At 44.6% G+C, this 18,826-nt stretch overlaps 1 protein-coding gene across 4 annotated transcripts in view; it reads right to left on the bottom strand.

Moving 5' to 3' along the window:
* LOC134349763 (glycogenin-1-like) overlaps positions 1 to 18,826 on the bottom strand; it is a 110,843-nt gene that overhangs the window by 6,025 nt on the left and 85,992 nt on the right. For 3 of the 4 annotated variants that reach the window (XM_063054600.1, XM_063054599.1, XM_063054601.1), the window contains 5 exons: positions 9,071 to 9,112; positions 7,513 to 7,554; positions 6,388 to 6,516; positions 2,711 to 2,791; positions 648 to 689 (listed from right to left, as the gene is read on the bottom strand). In XM_063054600.1, coding sequence (XP_062910670.1) covers positions 648 to 689; positions 2,711 to 2,791; positions 6,388 to 6,516; positions 7,513 to 7,554; positions 9,071 to 9,112 — 336 coding nt within the window. The remainder of the gene's footprint in view (positions 1 to 647; positions 690 to 2,710; positions 2,792 to 6,387; positions 6,517 to 7,512; positions 7,555 to 9,070; positions 9,113 to 18,826) is intronic. The other variant, XM_063054602.1, reaches the window with a different exon arrangement.

The following is an 18,826-nucleotide window of genomic DNA, read 5'->3' as shown; positions in this document are numbered from 1 at the left end:
ATGAAAAACTACATATGAAGACTGACAGACAACCAATGGGCAAAAGACGACAAACTGGGAGGGAAGGAAGGAGGGATGGAACGAAAGTGGGGGGGGGGGAAGGAGGGAACTAAGAACATAAATTGCAGAATCCTTGAAAGTGAGCCCAGCATTGAGTCAAGTGAAGTTACCCAGGAGCCTGATAGTTGAAGGGCAATAATTGTTCCCGAACCTGGTGATGTGGAAGCTAAGGCTCTTCTACCTCCTACCCGCTGTTAGTGGCAAGAAGACACCATGGCCTGGATGGTGGGGATCCTTGATAATGGATGCTGCTTTCTTGTGACAATGATCCTTACAAACATGCTCAGTGGTGGGAAGGGCTTTGCCTGTGATTGACTGAGCTGTATCCATCAATTGGATCCATTACTACCTCACCCTGCCCCAACCCATCTCACACGTATTGTGTAATCTCTAGGAAATATTGCTGTCCTGAAGGGCCAGCTGGAACAACAGACAGTCAAATGCATAGACAGCACAATCTCATTACACGGTAAATTTGCCTGCAGATCCATCCATTACTGTACACTGTTTATTAGAAAAAATACTGAGCTACAAGAACCAAAAAAATCTAAATTGGATGTGCTTTTACCTTGAAAATATGCACTTACTTTTACAGTCTGTTCAGATGTGGCAGGAGATATTTCCTTTACCTGAAGGAAAGATTATTCAAATGTAATATATTAACAAACAAACTTTCTAGATGATTGAGTAAACAACTGAAAATCCTGTATTATTTTAATGTGTTTCATAAATGCTCATTGTTCCCTTTAAAACTAGAGGTGGTCTCAACCTTGGTCTGTGAATGTTTTTAACTACAGGATGTCCATTGTCAATCTGGTTCAAGCAGAGCATTCAGAAAGGTTCCTGGACAAAGGGTTTACTGAAAGAATGCACCATCCCAAACAAGAGCAGATCAATACGGGGGTCAGTTTGCATGAATTCCTCTACATAGATGCTACCTGGCCTGCTGAGTTCCACCAACACCATGTGTAGGTTTCTGTCAAATTACACAAGGATGTTGCCAGGATTGGAGAGCGTAGCTTATGAGAATAGGTTGAGTGAACTTGGCCTTTTCTCCTTGGAGTGACGGAGGATGAGAGGTGACCTGATAGAGGTGTATAAGATGATGAGCGGTATTGATTGTGTGGATGGTCAGAGACTTTTTCCCAGGGCTAAAATGGCTAACACAAGAGGGCACAGTTTTAAGGTGCTTTGAAATAGGGGTTGCCAGGGGTAAGTTTTTCCACACAGAGAGCAGTGGGTGCATGGAATGAACTGCCAGCAGCGGTGGTGGAAGCAGATACAATAGGGTCTTTTAAGAGCCTCTTAGATAGGTACATTGAGCTGAGAAAAATAGAGGGCTCTGTGCTATGAAAACTCTAGCCATTCTCCTCCGAAGACCCACAATGTTGTGCCAACCTTTTAACCCATTCCAAGATCAAGCTAACTCTTCCTTCCCACACAGCCCTCCATTTTTCTGTCACTCATGTGCCTGAATTCTTAAATATCCCTAATGTATCAGTGCCTACCACCACTCCTGCATTCCATGCACTGCTCACTCTGCGTAAAAAAAAAACACCCGATAATTTTAATGTGATTGGAGGAAAGTATGTCTTCTCATATTAGCCGTTTTCACCCCAGAGGGAAAAAAAGCTCTTACCGTCCACTTGATCTATACCTCTCATCTCGTAAATTTTATCAATTCTCCTCTCATTTTCCTTCGCTACCAAAGGGAAAGCCCTAGCTCACTCAACCTTGCCCCATAAGACATCATCTCTAATCCAGGCAGCGGGTTGGTAAATCTCCTCTGCACCCTCTCTAAAGTTTTCATATCCTTTCTATAATGAGGTGACCAGAACAGAACTCAATTTTCACAAAACAACTCCCACAGCAATGCAAAGATTTGTGGTGCGAGCCAAAAAGGCAGAGTTTGTGTGGCACAGGAATGTAATACACCACAGGTCATTTGTTGAGGTCCCCCATATTTACCTGACAAAACAGCGTGACATGATTTCCTCTAAACAATCACCCCTGGCATAATCTGTTAAACTCTGGGTATAACATACTCTCAGTGGCCACTTTATTAGGTACACTTGTACACCTGCTTGTTATCAGCCAATCATGTGGCAGCAACCCAAAGCATAAAAGCATGGTCATGAGATTCAATTGTTCCAAACAAGCATCAGATCAGGGAAAGAAATGTTATCAAAGTGCCTTTGACCATGGAATGATTGTTGGTGGCAGACGAGTTGGGTTGAGCATCTCAGAAACTGCTGATCTCCTGGGATTTTCACACACAACACAGTTTCTAAAGTTTAGAGAGAATGGTGCCAAAAAACCAACAAATATCCAGTGAGCAGCAGTCCTGCGAGCGAAAGTGCCTTGTTAATGAGAGAGGTCAGAGAATAACTGGTTCAAACTGACAGGAAGGAGACATTAACTCATATAAACATGTGTTACAACAGCGGTGTGCAGAAGAGCATCTCTGAACACACATGTCAAATATCTGAGGTGGATGGGCTACATTAGGTAAGAAAGTACCCAATAAAGTGGCACTGAGGGTAGGTAGCCAGGTAGTACTTCCTTCCCACATAAGTGGATTTTATCTTAAAGAGTAACCATCCAGATGAGCTGTTCTGGTTTACGATGGTAGTTGCAGTTTGATATTCACCTGTACCATCTCTGGAGACGGTGATCTGGGTTCTATTACGAACTGGACACTCTTCTGTTCTACTTTATTTGTAAATACTGGCTGTTGAAAAGAAGGGAAATGAATCATAACAATGTTCAGACCAGGTTTGGAGCCATATAGATACAGTTACTGTTTATTAAAACTTAGGAATTCATCCAGGGCCGGGTTAAAGCAGCCCAAGTACTTCGCAATGTAATGCATTTCAGAGACAGATACGACCCATGATAGCGAGTTGCTCCCAGGAGATTAGCTTTACTCGCCACACGTACACTGAAACGTACAGTAAAATGCATTCACAAACACCAGAAAATCTGCAGATGCTGGAAATCCAAGCAAGAGCTCAGCAAGTCAAGCAGCATCTATTTAAAGGAGTAAAGAGTCAACATTTTGGGCTGAGACCATCCATCCGGGCTGCTTAAAATGCACCGTTTGTGTCAACAACCAACACAGTCCAAGGATTATACTGGCACAGTCCGCAAGCGTTGCCATGCTTCCAACACCAACACAGCATGCCCACGACTTATTAACCCTAAGCCGTATGTCTTTGGAATGCAAAGAGAAGCCAGAGGACCCAGACGAAACCCACGTGGTCATGGGGAAAAACATACAAACTCTTTCCAGACGGTAGTGGGAATCGAACCCCGGTCACTAGTGCTGTAAAGCATTACACTAGCCACTATGCTACTGTGCTGCTAAGTTGTTCTGTAGCACTTTTAATCTAACCATCCAGGTATGAAGTTTTAAGTGGCAGATTTTTAGTACGTTCTTTTAACAGCTCTCTGTAATCATACTTAATGACCTTTTGTGGAAAGGTTGTTAATGCAGTCTATTTCCACAATGAGCAGGGTATACACCGGTGCCCCTCAGCTGTGTGGAGTACTTCGCCATGTCCTCAACCTGTGCCTGAGGCTCCGGAGGGTTCCTGTGCTGTGGAAGACGTCCTGCCTCGTCCCTGTGCTGAAGACGCCGCGCCCCAGCGGCCTCAGTGACTACAGACCGGTGGCATTGACCTCCCACATCATGAAGACCCTGGAGAGACTTGTTCTGGAGCTGCTCCGGCCTATGGTTAGGTCACACTTAGATCCCCTCCAGTTCGCCTACCAGCCCCGACTAGGAGTTGAGGATGCCATTGTCTACCTGCTGAACAGTGTCTACGCCCACCTGGACAAGCCAGCGAGCACTGTGAGGATCATGTTTTTTGACTTCTCCAGTGCGTTCAACACCATCCGCCCTGCTCTGCTGGGGGAGAAGCTGACAGCGATGCAGGTGGATGCTTCCCTGGTGTCATGGATTCTTGATTATCTGATTGGCAGACCACAGTACATGTGCTTGCAACACTGTGTGTCCGACAGAGTGATCAGCAGCACTGCGGCTCCACAGGGGACTGTCTTGTCTCCCTTTCTCTTCACCATTTACACCTAGGACTTCAACTACTGCACAGAATCTTGTCATCTTCAGAAGTTTTCTGATGACTCTGCCAAGTTGGATGCATCAGCAAGGGAGATGAGGCTGAGTACAGGGCTACAGTAGGAAACTTTGTCACATGGTGTGAGCAGAATTATCTGCAGCTTAATGTGAAAAAGACTAAGGAGCTGGTGGTAGACCTGAGGAGAGCTAAGGCACCGGTGACCCCTGTTTCCATCCAGGGGGTCAGTGTGGACATGGTGGAGGATTACAAATACCTGAGGATACAAATTGACAATAAACTGGACTGGTCAAAGAACACTGAGGCTGTCTACAAGAAGGGTCAGAGCCATCTCTATTTCCTGAGGAGACTGAGGTCCTTTAACATCTGTCGGACGATGCTGAGGATGTTCTACGAGTCTGTGGTGGCCAGTGCGATCATGTTTGCTGTTGTGTGCTGGGGCAGCAGGCTGAGGGTAGCAGACACTAACAGAATCAACAAACTCATTTGTACGGCCAGTGATGTTGTGAGGATGGAACTGGACTCTCTCACGGTGGTGTCTGAAGAGAGGATGCATGCCATCTTGGACAATGTCTCCCATCCACTACATAATGTACTGGTTGGGCACAGGAGTACATTCAGCCAGAGACTCATTCCACCGAGATGTAGCACTGAGCGTCATAGGAAGTCATTCCTGCCTGTGGCCATCGAAATTTACAACTCCTCCCTTGGAGGGTCAGACACCCTGAGCCAATAGGCTGGTCCTGGACTTATTTCATAATTTACTGGCATAATTTACATATTACTATTTAACTATTTATGGTTTTATTACTATTTAATTATTTATGGTGCAACTGTAACGAAAACCAATTTCCCCCAGTATGACTAAGACTTAGTATAAAAATACAATATTTTTACCAATTCTATTCAATGGAGGACACAGACATGGCAAATGGGAGGAGAGGAAGGAAGATTTGGTCAGGAGCTGGATGGTATGGAAGCTGTGTAGATGCTGGAATCTGAACAAGAAAACAAACTGCAAACTTGGTAGGTTAGGCGGCGTTGTCCATTGCCCAACTTGCCTGACCCACTGAGTTTTGTTCTGCACTGGACGATGTGCGCAGGGGAGGAGTCAGAAAGGTGTTCTCCCCGTGACTGGTCGTGTATAACTGGAACATAACATCCCAACTTCTACACTCAATGCCCTGACTGATGAAGGCCAACACGCCAAAAGCCGTACCCCTTCCCCCTCACCACCTTCTTATTCCACTTCTTCACACTTCCTTTCCAGTCCTGATGAAGGGTCTCAGCCCCAAACGTCGACTGTTTATTCATTTCCATAGATGCCGCCTGGCCTGCTGAGCTGTGTGTGTGTTGCTTTGGATTCCAGCAGCTGCAGAATCTCGTATTTATGCTGCCTTCTCCATCTTTTCTACCTGCAATGCCACTTTCAGAGAAACACATACTTATATGCCAAGGTCCTCCCGCTCTGCAACATGCCCCAGATCTTACTGTTATTGAGAAATCATACCCTCATTTGACTTCCAAAATGCAATATCTCTCATTTATCCAAAATTAAACTCCATTTGCTTTTCCTCAACCATTTACTCAGCTGATCAAGGTCACTCTGAATATCCTGATAACCATTGTCACAATCAATACCACCTACTATAAGTGTCACCTGCAAACTTAGCAATTATGCCTTGTAGATGCTTATTCAAATCATCAATACAGATGCCGAACAGTAATAGGCCTAGCACCAACCCCTGGGGAACTGGAGTTAAGGGCCTGCAGTCCAAAACAATAACCTTCAACGCTCTGCTTCCTACTATCAAGCCAATGTGCATCCATTTAGCTTGCTCTGCCTGGATCCCACTCGATCCAACTTTCCACAGCAGAATCTCAAAGGCCTTACTATGTCTATTGTCCTGCCCTCTTTGATCTGCTTGATTACCTCTTCAAAAAACTCAAAAAAAAAATTCCAAGGCCTGATCAACCAAAGTTATACTGATTACCCCCAATCAACTTGTCTTTCCAGGTACATGCATATCCTGTCCTTCGGAATCTCCTCTCATAACTTATGTTCAGTGGTTCCCAGTTCCCAGTTTTTCTTTTCAGCCCTACTTAAATAAGGAACAACATTAGCCGCCCTTCAGTCCTCTGTCACTTACCCATCATTAATGACAAAAATAGTTATCACAGCTACAGCTCTCACAATTTTTTAATGTACCCCCAGTGTCCTTGGACATACCTGATTAGGCCCCAGAGATGGATCTGCCTTTAAGACACCCAGCAACTCTTCTGCTGCAACGCAGACCATCTCCAGGACATGCCCTTTACAATCTCTAGTTCCAAACTCATCATGGCTTTCTCCAGTGTACTGTAAGAAACAAAGAAATATCCGTTGAGGCCTCACCCACCTCCTCTGGCTCCACACGGTGATGTCCATTTTGGTCTTTGAGAGGCCCCAAGTCTCTTACTCACTTGATGTAAAATCTTGGATGCTCCTTAATTTTCTTTACGAAAGCAATCTCAAGCCCCCTTTTTGCCCTTCTGATCTCCTACGCAAATGTATTCCTGCATCCCCTATACCCCTGCAGAGATTCACTTGATCCCAATTGCCCGTATCTGATCCATGCCTCCTTTTTTAACTTCTCAACAGAGCCTCCATATCCTTCATCAGGAGGTTGCCAGTCTTGCCCTTCAATCTAAATGAAACAGGTAGACCTTAAACTCTGTCATTACTTGTAAAAGACTCCCACTTCGTAAAAGTCTCTGCCTGTAAACAACCTACTCCTCAACTTTTTCTAGTTTCTGTCATGTACCATTACATTTTGCCTTGCCCTGATTTAAAACTTAATTTAATGGACCACATCTATCCATTTGCACAACTAATTTGAAATTATCTGTACTATGGTAACTGGTCCCATAGTCTGTTCCCACTGACCCTTCAATCACTTATCCTGCCCCATTCCCCAAGAGGAATAATAACAACTTATTTATGAAGCACTTCTCATACAAATGATATAGTTCAAAATACTTTACAATGGGATAATGTGCAAACATAAGACAAAATTATGTTAGTTAAATGCAAGGCTAAATAAATAGGTTTTGAAATGGTACTGCATCCCTTGTGGTTTCAGGTATTGAGTTCCATAGTTTAGGAGCATAGTTTAAAAAAAACTGAGTGGCTAATTTTCTTTTGAGGGAGATTGGTTACATAGAACCATAGAAAAAGAAAGCCATAGAATAGTACAGCACATTACAGGCCCTTCGGCCCACAATGTTGTGCCGACCCTCAAACCTTGCCTCCCATATAACCCCCCCCCACCTTAAATTTCTCTATATACCTGCTCTGTACAACTTAGTTACTTACTTCCTCTTGTGCTGTTGATAACTCTGAGGATATTTCTTTTCTCTAAAGTGAAAACATAAGAAGTTCTATGAACACCTCTTCTCACAGCACATGAATAAAACAAGTTTAATATTGATTATTTTCATTCACAGATTCAATCAGTTTTCTGCCAATCCTTTACCTAAAATGATTATCTTAAAATGAAAATAAATGTTATTCCTAATAAAAAAATAATTACAAGAATAAACCGTGCCATGCCTTTTCATTCTTTGCATTCTAAATCAATGTTTTCGGTAGTGTTCTATTACATTCCCACATACCAGTCTATAACACTGCTGCCCTCTGGGGTGGTATACCTCTACAGTAATTGAGGGGTTTCCTCCCTCAGCCCAGCCCCTCCCTCTCCAGTAGCAGAACCCCACACTGGGGTGCTTCCCCACCAAACCCTTGTGGTGGCTGCACCAAGCTTCAGTACTCCTGCAGCCTGGAATGTGCCAGTCGGCAGCATTCCTCCATGGACCTCTCGGCGCGCTGGCCAACCACCAACCTCTGGGCAGACCAAAGGGATTCCTTCACTGTGCTGATGGTCTGCCTGCAGCACTTCATGTCCACCCCCGTGTGTGTCCCTAGGTACAGTCTCCTGCCAGGCAGCTGCTTGGAATGAACCGCGACACAGGCCTTTGTGCCTTTCCCCACAACCTCTTCGTAAACCCAGAGTCCACAAAGAGGCGAGCTCCTGTCTCCTTCTCCCTACGTTCATCCTGTGGACAGTGCGCGGAGGGAGCGATCTGCTTCTAACCTGGTGTTGCTGGTGCTAAGGTACCCAAAGCACGATGTAGGGCAGCACAGTGATATAGAAGGCAATACAGCCACCCTGTAGCTCCAGCGACTGAGTTCGATCATGACCAAGGGTGCTGTGTGCACAGTTTACACTATTTCCCCGTGAACATATGGATTCTTCTAGATGCTCTGCCTCCTCCTATCCTCATCCCAAAAACATGCTCGTTAGTAGTTTGAATTTACTACAAGTAGTGAATAAACTAGAGGTCCAGAGAGATGGAAGGGCAGCTCCAAGAGCTGTTATGAAATAAATAGGCTGAAAAGAGAAAAAAAGGAACCCTTCCCCGCTTCTGTTTGACAGCCCTGGGCCTGAGTTTAGAGGGATGTTTTTTTTATATATTCAAACTATCTCCCCTCATTCTGTCCAGCCCTGATGAAGGGTCTTGACTGGGGTCCACATCCTTCCATAGAAGCTGCCTGAACTGCTGAATTCCTCCAGATTTGTGCGTGTTCCTCCACATCTGCGGTCCCTTGTGCCTCTGGACAGCAAAAGGCTAGTTCTCTGTCTACCTTAATAAATACAGTCAGCTAGGTGGTCCGCTGGTGGAGGTCTGCATGGAGCAGACATGGAATGAAGCTACCAGTAATAATATCAACCACAACTGGCATCCCTGCCAAAGGGCTGGTGAATGGAGACCAAGTAAAAACAAACTTCCTTGAGAATAATGAACCCCAAAATAACATAACTTATAACAGAAAACTAAATTACCTTAGTTCCACTATACTATTAGATACTTACTTCCTCTTGTGATGTTGACCACTCCAAGGTTCTCTTTGTTCTCTAGTGTAAAAAAAATAGTTTATATTAACATCTGTCCTTGCTTGAAGGACGTGAATCGGACAAATCAAACACTGATTATTTTTAATTCACCAATTCAGGCTGTTTTCTGCCAACGCAACGGAATTGGCTGCAATCTGGTGTCGGTGCTGCTAGGGTACCCCAAGAACAGCCCAGGGTAGCACAGTGCTGCAGGAGACACTAGGCTGAAGAACAGCTTCTAAGCCACTGTTACAGATTCTGGAGTGGACTTCTTGTACAGCAAGATGGACACTTGACCTCAGTCTATTGCATGATCCTGCATTTTATTGTTTACCTGCACGGCCTTTTTTCCTGTGGCTTTCACACTTTATTCTGCATTGTTATTGTGTTGCCTAATTCTGCCTCAGTGCAATGATGATCTGATCAGTATGCAAGACAAGCTCTTCACTGTCTCCTGGTAAATGTGACAATAATACACCAAGTCCACTGGCTTGATAAACCAGTCACTGGTACCAAGGTGTCCAAAGCGCAGCCGAGGGCAGCAAGTGATGCAGAAGGTAGCGATACCACCTTACAGCTTCAGTGCTGAGCTTCATCCCGACCATGGGTACTCCACATAGTTTGCACGTTCGCCCCATAATCCAGTGAGATTTCCCCCGATGCTCGGGTTTCCTTCCACACCCCAAAGACGTGCTGCTGAGTAATTTCATTGGCTCCTGTAATTTCCTCATTGAGTACTAGCTGGTAAGTGAACAGGAGTTCAAAGATATATGGAAGAATTGCTTGAGGAACGGGTATGTACACAATGAGCAAAACACTCTTCTTGTACATTAAAAAGAAATGCAAAACTTACGAAGGTCAGAAGTTCTTGTGGACAAAGACATTGACAAGCATAATATCAACTAGCCCTGCAAATCATCCTGAACTGATATAATCACAGAACTTTACTCCCCCAGCCTACTTCCCACTTCCTCTCCAGTCCACATGAAGGATCTTAGCCCAAAATGGCAACCATTTATTCCTTTCCATAGATGCTGCCTGACCTGTTGAGTTCCTCCAGAATTGTGTACACGTTACTCTGTATTTCCAGCATCAACAGAACCTCTTGAGCTCAAACACACTAATTATTTGCCCAGAGTACTCTGAGGGCACTTCAAACACAGAGGACAACAGCAACAAAGGCACGGGACCACCACCACCACCGACAGGTTCCCCTCCAAGCTGTGGACCACCCTGAGTTGATAGGTTGTCATTTCTTTACTGCTTCAGGATGCAAATCCTGGAACTCTCAACAGGCACAGTGGGAGCAGCTTCACCAGAAGAACAGGAGAAGTTCACAATGGTACTTCACCACAACCAACTCAAGTGCAATTAGCCTTGAGCAGCATGCAATAATGATGCTAGCAACCCCCACACGAATGGTAACAAAATAAGATGAGCATGCGTAGTTGAACTCACAACAAGCCTTTCATTTAAAGATGTGCTTTGCTCAGCCTTCTACTGTTAACTAAGTTGATTCAAATTTGAGTCATATGCACACTTAGTGGCCACTTTTTATATGCCTGCTCGTTAATGCAAATATCTAAGCAGCCAATTGTGTGGCAGCAACTCAAGGCATTAGAGCATGCTGACATGGTCAAGAGGCTTAGTTGTTGTTCAGACATAACATCAGAATGGGGAAGAAATTTGACCTAAGCGACCTTGACCACGGAATGATTGTTGATGCCAGATGGGGTGGTTTGACTATTTTACAAATAAAAACTCCTGATCTCCAGGGATTTTTCGGCACAACGGTCTCCAGGGTTTACAGAGAATGGTGTGAAAAACAAAAAAAAAATCCAGTGAGCAGCAGTTCTGTGGGTGAAAATGAAATCAGACAGAGGTCAGAGGAGAAAGACCAGACTGGCTCAAGCTGACAGGAAGGCAACAGTAACTCAAATGACCACGTTACAACAATGCCATATGAAATGTAGTGTTACTAGCCTGTACTTTCTTCCCCTCTTACGCTTGCTTTCCAATTCCAATGAAAAGAGCTCAGAAAACTAAATGCTGGGTGTCAAGATAAACTTTTCTTGGATATTTAGGTCTCTTTGCCTTACTAAAATTCATATTTGCCACATTAAAACAACTTTTCAGATCCCAAGATAATGGCTTCACTTTTCTATACTGTATGTCTGGCTTCAACATAACAGTGTTGAAGGAATCTATAAATAATAAAGCAAAGGAACCTCCAACTCGTACCACATATTCCTAAAAGCCTTCTATAAATATCTAGAGTCCCAGGGCAGTTCTGCAAATTCATATCAAATTACAATCAGAAGACCATCAGGTTGCTGATTAAACTATTCTGGCTCACTGATAGCCATTTGGGAAGGAAGACCTTCTCAGTCTGATCACACCAGAACTTTCAGTGGAGTGGGATCTTTACTATCTTGTGAAGTGGCTCATCAGGGTGAGGAGACAATGAGAGATGGGTAATGTATACTGGCTTTGCCAGCACGACTTACATCATATAAATAAAAATACTTCCATGCTATTCAGAGGTTCCCTCTCTTGCACATCATACCATCTTGGAAGTATATTGTCATTCCTTGATTATCACAGGCTCAACATTATGGAATTCCTTATTTAACCAATAGGGGGCGTTTCACAGCAAGTGCCAAAAGAGTAGTTCTGTGTAGAAATATAACATCACCTTTTATTTATGTAAAGGTACAGCACGACAACAGACCCCTCTCTGCCCAATGACCCCAAGCCCATGTGACCAATTAACCTACTAACCTGTATGTCATTGGAATGTGGGTGGAAACCGGAGGATCTGGAGGAAATGCCTGCAGTCATGGGAAGAACACAGAAACTCCTAGACAGCAGCAGAATTGAACAGGGGTTGCTGGCACTGCAATACCTCCCTGTAAAGTCCATATTGAAAGTAAAAGCCAGCCAGATCCTGGGTTTCTATGTGGGAATACGATGCTTAATCACCTGCCTTTCCATAGTAGTACCACCTTCCTTAACATTCCTTGAAGGTTTTGGACCAAGGCCCTTCAACAGGACTGGAAAGGAAGGGGGCAGAGGCCAGAGATGGGTGAAGTGGAGTAGGGGTGGGGGATAGAGTACAAGCTGGCAGATGATTGCTGGAGGAGATAAAGGGCTGAAAATGACCTCTAGACCAGCTATCACCTCTCAGCATCTTACTTCATCCCCTTCCCCACCCACCCAGTTTCACCCATCTGCCAGCTTATACTCCCTCCCCCCATCCCCATCTTTTCCTGGCTTCTGCCCACTTCCTTTCCGGTACTGAAAAGAGGTTCTCAGGCTAAAACTTCAAATATTTATTCTTCTCCATGAATGTTGCCTGTCTTGCTGAGTTTCTTCTGCATTTTGAGTGTTATTCTCTTTTGAGCAAAGCTCACTGATCATTTCCCTTAGAAGACACCTTGCTCAAGAGCCATAAGCTCCTCAGATCGCCATAGCTGCCACAAAGCACCATCACTCCCAGAGAACAAGCATTAAAATGCATCTCTGCCACTTTCTGCCAAACAAGTGCTTACTTTTTTTTTAAGATTATGAGAACACTCAGTCCTCTTTTATTGTCATTTAGAAACGCATACATACATTAAGAAATGATAGTGTTTCTATGGAGTGATATCACAGAAAACAAGACAGACCAAAGACTAACACTGACAGAACCACATAATTATAACATATAGTTACAGCAGTGCAAAGCAATACCATAATTTGATGAAGAACAAACCATGGGCACAGTAAAAAAAAGTCTCAAAGTCCAAAGTCAATTGACTCTTGAGTCCCCGATAGCAGGCGTCAAAAGGGAGAAACTCCCTGCCATAAACCTCCAGGCACCGTCAACTTGCCGATGCATTGGAAGCAGCCGACCACAGCCAATGCTGAGTCCATCCATCCAAAAACTTCGAAATTCCGACCAGCCTCTCCGATACAGCCTCCCGAATGCTATCCTCTGCCGAGCGTCTTCAACCTCGCCCCAGCTGCTGAAACACGCAAAGCCAAGAATTTCGGGGCCTTCAGCTCCGGAGATTCCGGTTACCACACAGTAGCAGCGGCAGCGAAGCGGGCATTTCAGAACTTTTCCAGGTGTTCCTCCGTGCTCTCACGTCCGTCTCCATCAAATCAGAATTGTGCACGGTCCCCTACTTGACAGATAATAGACATCATCACCAAAGTGGCCACGCGCGCTGCCGTTGTGCCGCCATCTTCTCCCCCCTCCCGGGAGCTTTCTGATGAAACACTGGTGAGCTAGGCAAGGTGAACCTTTGATTTGGAGAAAAGACTAGTAGAAAGGTAAAAACGTATTGATACATCAGTTTTCCAAGTAACATATTGACAATTGTAACCAGGCAAGAAGAGCTCCACTGTTGTTGCACATGTTGAACGCCACCTGACACATTCACAGACACGGGAGTAGAATTAACCCATTCAGCCCATTGAGTCTGCTCCACCATTCCAACACAGCCTTTTTCCAATTACCTTTGACACCCATACTAATCAACAACTTATCATCCTCCGCTTTAGATATGCCAAATGACTTGGCCTCCACAGCCACCTGTGGCAAGTTAACCAAGGCTGTGAATTGATCTGTACGAACAGTATGCAAGACAAGCTTTGAGCTATCTCGGCGCATGTGACAACAATAAAGCAATTACAAATCCAAGACCCATCAGTCATCCGGGGAGTGCTTATCCACAATCATCGCTTTCCCCTCACAGGCTCCCAAAAGCAATCCCTGCATGGGAACATCACCACTGAACGTGTACCTGAAATAGTTTTAGACGTACAACTAAATCGCACGCAAGAAAGTGCACCAGTCCAGTGGCCAAATTGGCTCCAAAACCGTCATTGCTCCAATTTCAAGGAAAGAGAAACTGCTCTAAATTCAAGGGGAGAGAACTCCAAGGAGATTAGGGAGAGAACAACTATTTAAGTAGTATTTTTAAAACAGTTATCTAAGAGATTTTGATATTAGCAACACATGAAGATAAAAATGCGCTCGTTTCTAAAAAAAAATTCCTTAGCATTCCAAAGTTCAAAAGGTACAGAGGCAACTTGAGAACAAACAGCCAGGCAGCTGAAGGCATCAGCACCCAGATGGGGCACATAAAACTGAGGAAGATTTACAAGGATGCTACCAGGACTCGAGGATCTGTGCTATGCCTGCCTCTTCGTTGGTTATGTGGAACAGTCTGTGCTCCAAACCTATTCTGGTACTGCTCCCTAACTTTTCTTTCAGTACATTGATGGCTACATTGGTGCTGCTTCCTGCACCCATGCTGAGCTCGTCAATTTCATCGACTTTACTTCTAACTTCCACCCAGCCCTCAAATTCACTTGGTCTATCTCGGACACTTCTCTCCCCTTTCTCGATCTCTCGGTCTCCATCTCTGGAGACAGACTGTCCACTGACATCTTCTACAAGCCCACTGACTCTCATAACTACCTCAACTATATCTCTTCCCACCCCGCCATATGGAAAAATGCCATTCCCTATTCCCACTTCCTCCGTCTCCGCTGCATTTGCTCCGAGGATGAGGTTTTCCATTTCAGGACATCTCAAATGTCCTCTTTCTTTAAGGATCGTGGTTTCCCTTCTGCTTTCATCAATGATGCCCTCACCCGCATCTCCTCCATTTCCCGCACTTCGGCCTTCACCCCATCCTCCCCCCACCACAACAGGGACAGAGTTCCCCTTGTCCTCACCTACCACCCCACCAGCCTCTGGATCCAGCACATTATCCTCCGCAACTTCTGCCACCTTCAATAGGACCCCACCACGAAGCACATCTTTCCCTCTCCACCCCTCCGCAGGGATCAGTCCCTCCACGACTCCCTGATCCACACATCCCTCCCCACGGATCACCTACCCAGCACTTATCCCTGTAAGTGCAAGTGCTACACCTGTCCCTACACCTCCTCTCTTGCCACCATTCAGGGCCCCAAACAGTACTTCCAGGTGAGGCAACACTTCACTTGTGAGTCTGTTGGGGTCATCTATTGCATCTGGTGCTCCCGGTGCGGCCTCCTCTACATCGGTGAAACCCGACGCAGATTGGGGGACCGCTTCGTCGAGCACCTCCACTCCGTCCGCCACAACAGACAGGATCTTCCAGTAGCCACCCACTTCAACTCTGCTTCTCATTCCCATTCAGATATGTCCATACATGGCCTCCTCTACTTCCATGATGAGGCTAAACTCAGGTTGGAGGAGCAACACCTCATATACCGTCTAGGAAGTCTCCAGCCCCTTGGTATGAACATAGAATTCTCCAACTGCCTGTAATTCCCTTCCCCTCCCTTCCTCTATCCCTATGTCACTCTGCCCCCTCTCCCAGCTGCCTATCACCTCCCTCATGGTTCCGCCTCCTTCTACTACCCATTGTGTTTTCACCTATTCCTTCTTCAGCTTTCCTGCCTATCACCTCCCTGCTTCCCCTCCCCCACACCTTTATCTTTCCCCTAACTGGTTTTTCACCTGGAACTTACCAGCCTTCTCCTTCTCCCACCACTCCCCCCACCTTCTTTATAGGGCCTCTGCCCCTTCCCTCCACAGTCCTGACGAAGGGTTCCGGCCTGAAACGCTGACTAATCATTTCCACGGATGCTGCCTGACCTGCTAAGTTCCTCCAGCGTGTTGTGAGTGTTGCTTTGACCCCAGCATCTGCAGATTATTTTGTGTTTACGAGGACCTGTGCTACATGGAGAGATTGGGAAGCTAGGACTTAGAGTGTAGAAGACTGTAAAGTGACCTTAGACATACAGTATATCATCATTAGGGCATAAATAGAATGAACGCACAGGTCTTTTTCCCCAGAGAAGGGGAACCGGAAACTAGACGCCATAGGTTTAAGGTTAGAGGTGAAAAATTTAAAAGGATCCATCATCACACAGAGGATGGTTTGTATATGGAATGAGCTGCCAAAAGGGAGTGTGGAAGCAAGCACAATTTTAAAAAGACCCCTCAGTATTTGAATGGGAGTGATCTAGAGTGCTATAGGCCAAATGTGGGCAAATAGAATGCGACTGGTGGACGCCATGGTTGGCATGCACAAGTTGGGATGAGGAATCCATTTCCATGCCTTATTACTCCAGGAGCAAAACTGGGAATTGAGAGATTTGCAGGACTGGAGATTATAAACAGGAAAACATGAGCCAATGGAGAGTTCGGATTGCCTGAATGTGTGCAGGAAGCCTGCAGAGGCTATATATAGACTGGCAAGGTGTGGACCCCTCCCATTGCGCTGCACCTTGCTCTCTCAGTAGAATAATGTGGGACAAAGTGGTATATGGATAATGAAAAAAAATGGAGGGCTCTGTAGAAGGAAAGGGTTAAATTGATCTTGGAGTACATTAGGGGTCAGCAGAACACTGTTGGCTGGAGGGCCTGAACTGTGCTGTATGGTTCTATTACCGTATTAGCCACACTCCTTGTCAGATACGATCACTGCAATCAATAGCCTGCAACTTTCCTTTCAGAGCCGAGCTGTAGAACTGTCTGTGCAACCTGGCATATGGAAATGGCAGGCCTGAGTCCAAGAGCAAGGAACTTCGCTAGGTTTGGGAGATTTAAGCACCGGGCCAGATTAAAAAGGTCAGGGTGTCGGAGCCAGTTCAGCCTGTGCTTCGTGGTGAACTGAGGCTGTGGTCAATACAGCTAACGGGTTCCTGAATCAGCTGCAGTGGTGACTGACTTTGTGGCTATGAACTCACTTTAGTTCTGAATGTTATTTGCTTACTTGAATTGTTTGCAGAATTTGTTTTTTCTCTGCACATTTTGGTGTTTGAGGTCTTTCTTTTAAGTGGGTTCTTTTGGGTTTCTTTGTTTGGTGACGGCCTGTAGGAAGACCAATCTCTGGGTTGTATAAACAGTAGTATAGATACTTCAATAGTAAATGTACTTTGGTTCTATGGCACTAAACAAGATTGCAAAGCAAACTCTGGTGAAACAATGAGCCCTCTTGGCAACTATACTAAAATCTGTATAACTGGCAATGCTAACATTCCTAAGAATTAGACTGTAAACTCGATTATCATTTAATTTTAAGCACAGACAGGTAGTTGAGAGGTTTGATTTACAAGGCTAGCCGCGGTCTCTTATTGTCATGTACCATCTTCAAGGCTGGCTTTCTGGGTGTTTTGAGTATTGACACGACCTGCTGCCTGAACTTAGCTTGTGGAATATTGGTTCTCTGTTAAAAGTAAGCAAAATAATCTGTAAATAACAATTCTTCAAACAGGAGTCTCTCTCAATACTGCAGTACATAATAAAACACTATCTGTTCCTCAAAGTATTAACAATACACTTAAATTAAACTCTAAATTTTCTACACCATCTAAATACAATACTGCACGTGAGGAAAACTTAAGTCTTAATGTAAGCATGGTTTATTTTATTAGTTTGCTACTAAGACACCATGTACTAAAAACACACTGGAATCGAATAACTTAGAAAAACAATAGAACCGATGCTGGGTTTCAACACAACACATTGGCAATTCCTTTCCCTCACCCCTGGACACAGTCCAGTTGCCCAGTTCCTCCAGCAGATCATGTTTAAGCCATTTACTGTTGATCTGTAATTGCTATTTCAGAGAATTAAAAATATTAACCACAATGGTTGCTTTATAGTTAAATGCAGGGAAGACCAAGTAGCAATGATGGATTTTTCTTCCATAAGGATAGGCAAATAAGTTTTTAAAAATAAAAATACATTCTGATTGGTCGCTAACTTTTTAAACTGATTTAAAATCATGAGCAGCACAGTCCCACCACACAGCTTCAGTGGTTTGGGTTGGGCTAGATCATTAGCCCATTTGGTCCATTGTTCCCAGGGTCATTCTTGTAAACCTCCTCTGCACCCTCTCCAATGCAGCACCTCCTTTCTTAGATATGGGGCCCAAAACTGCAATCCAACCAAAGCCGTAAAAATTTTCATCATTGCAACATTTAACTTTAATTTTAGTCCTCTTGAAATGACATTGCATTTGCTCTCCTTCCCAGTAGGTTCAACCTGTAAGTTAACATTTCAGGAATCTACTCAAGGATTCCCAAGTCCCTTTGCACCTTCAATTACTAAATTTGCTCCCCATATAGAAAACAGTCCTCAACTTTATCCCTTCTGCCAAAGTGCATGACCATATACTTCCCTACACTGTATTCCATCTGCCACATTCTCCTAATCTGTCCAGCTCCTTCTGCAGACTCCCTGATTCCTCAGCTATGACCCTGAGTGTATGTTTGAAGTCTCCACATCCCCTCTGTGATCCAAGTGCTTCAGTTTCCTCCCACATCTGGAGGACGTGGGTTCAACGCCCGCAGCAAATTAGCCCTAGTGTGCATGGATGGGTGGCAGGAGAGTTTGGGGAAGCTGGTGGACATTTCAGAGGGAATAAGGTATGGGATAGAGTGATTGTGAATCCACAAAGCTAGTATAGACTTGGAGAATGGCTTCCAACATTGTGGAGAAAAAAAGTGTCCAGGTCACTAATCCAGATGTCTGGATTTCAGCCCATTTAAAAACTTATAATTTATTATATTTTCATTTCTGGTCACTTCATTACAGGAAGGATGTACAGCATTAGAGAGGGTTATTTCCCATGGTAGGGGAGTCCGGGACAAGAGAGCATGACTTCAGGATTGAAGGATGTCTATTTAGAATGGAGATGCAGAGAAATTACTTTAGTCAGAGAGTGGTAAATCTGTTGAATT

This window comes from Mobula hypostoma, chromosome 7 (genome assembly GCF_963921235.1).
Source record: "Mobula hypostoma chromosome 7, sMobHyp1.1, whole genome shotgun sequence".
Lineage (NCBI taxonomy): Eukaryota > Metazoa > Chordata > Chondrichthyes > Myliobatiformes > Myliobatidae > Mobula > Mobula hypostoma.
This window is presented reverse-complemented; position numbering and strand designations above follow the sequence as displayed.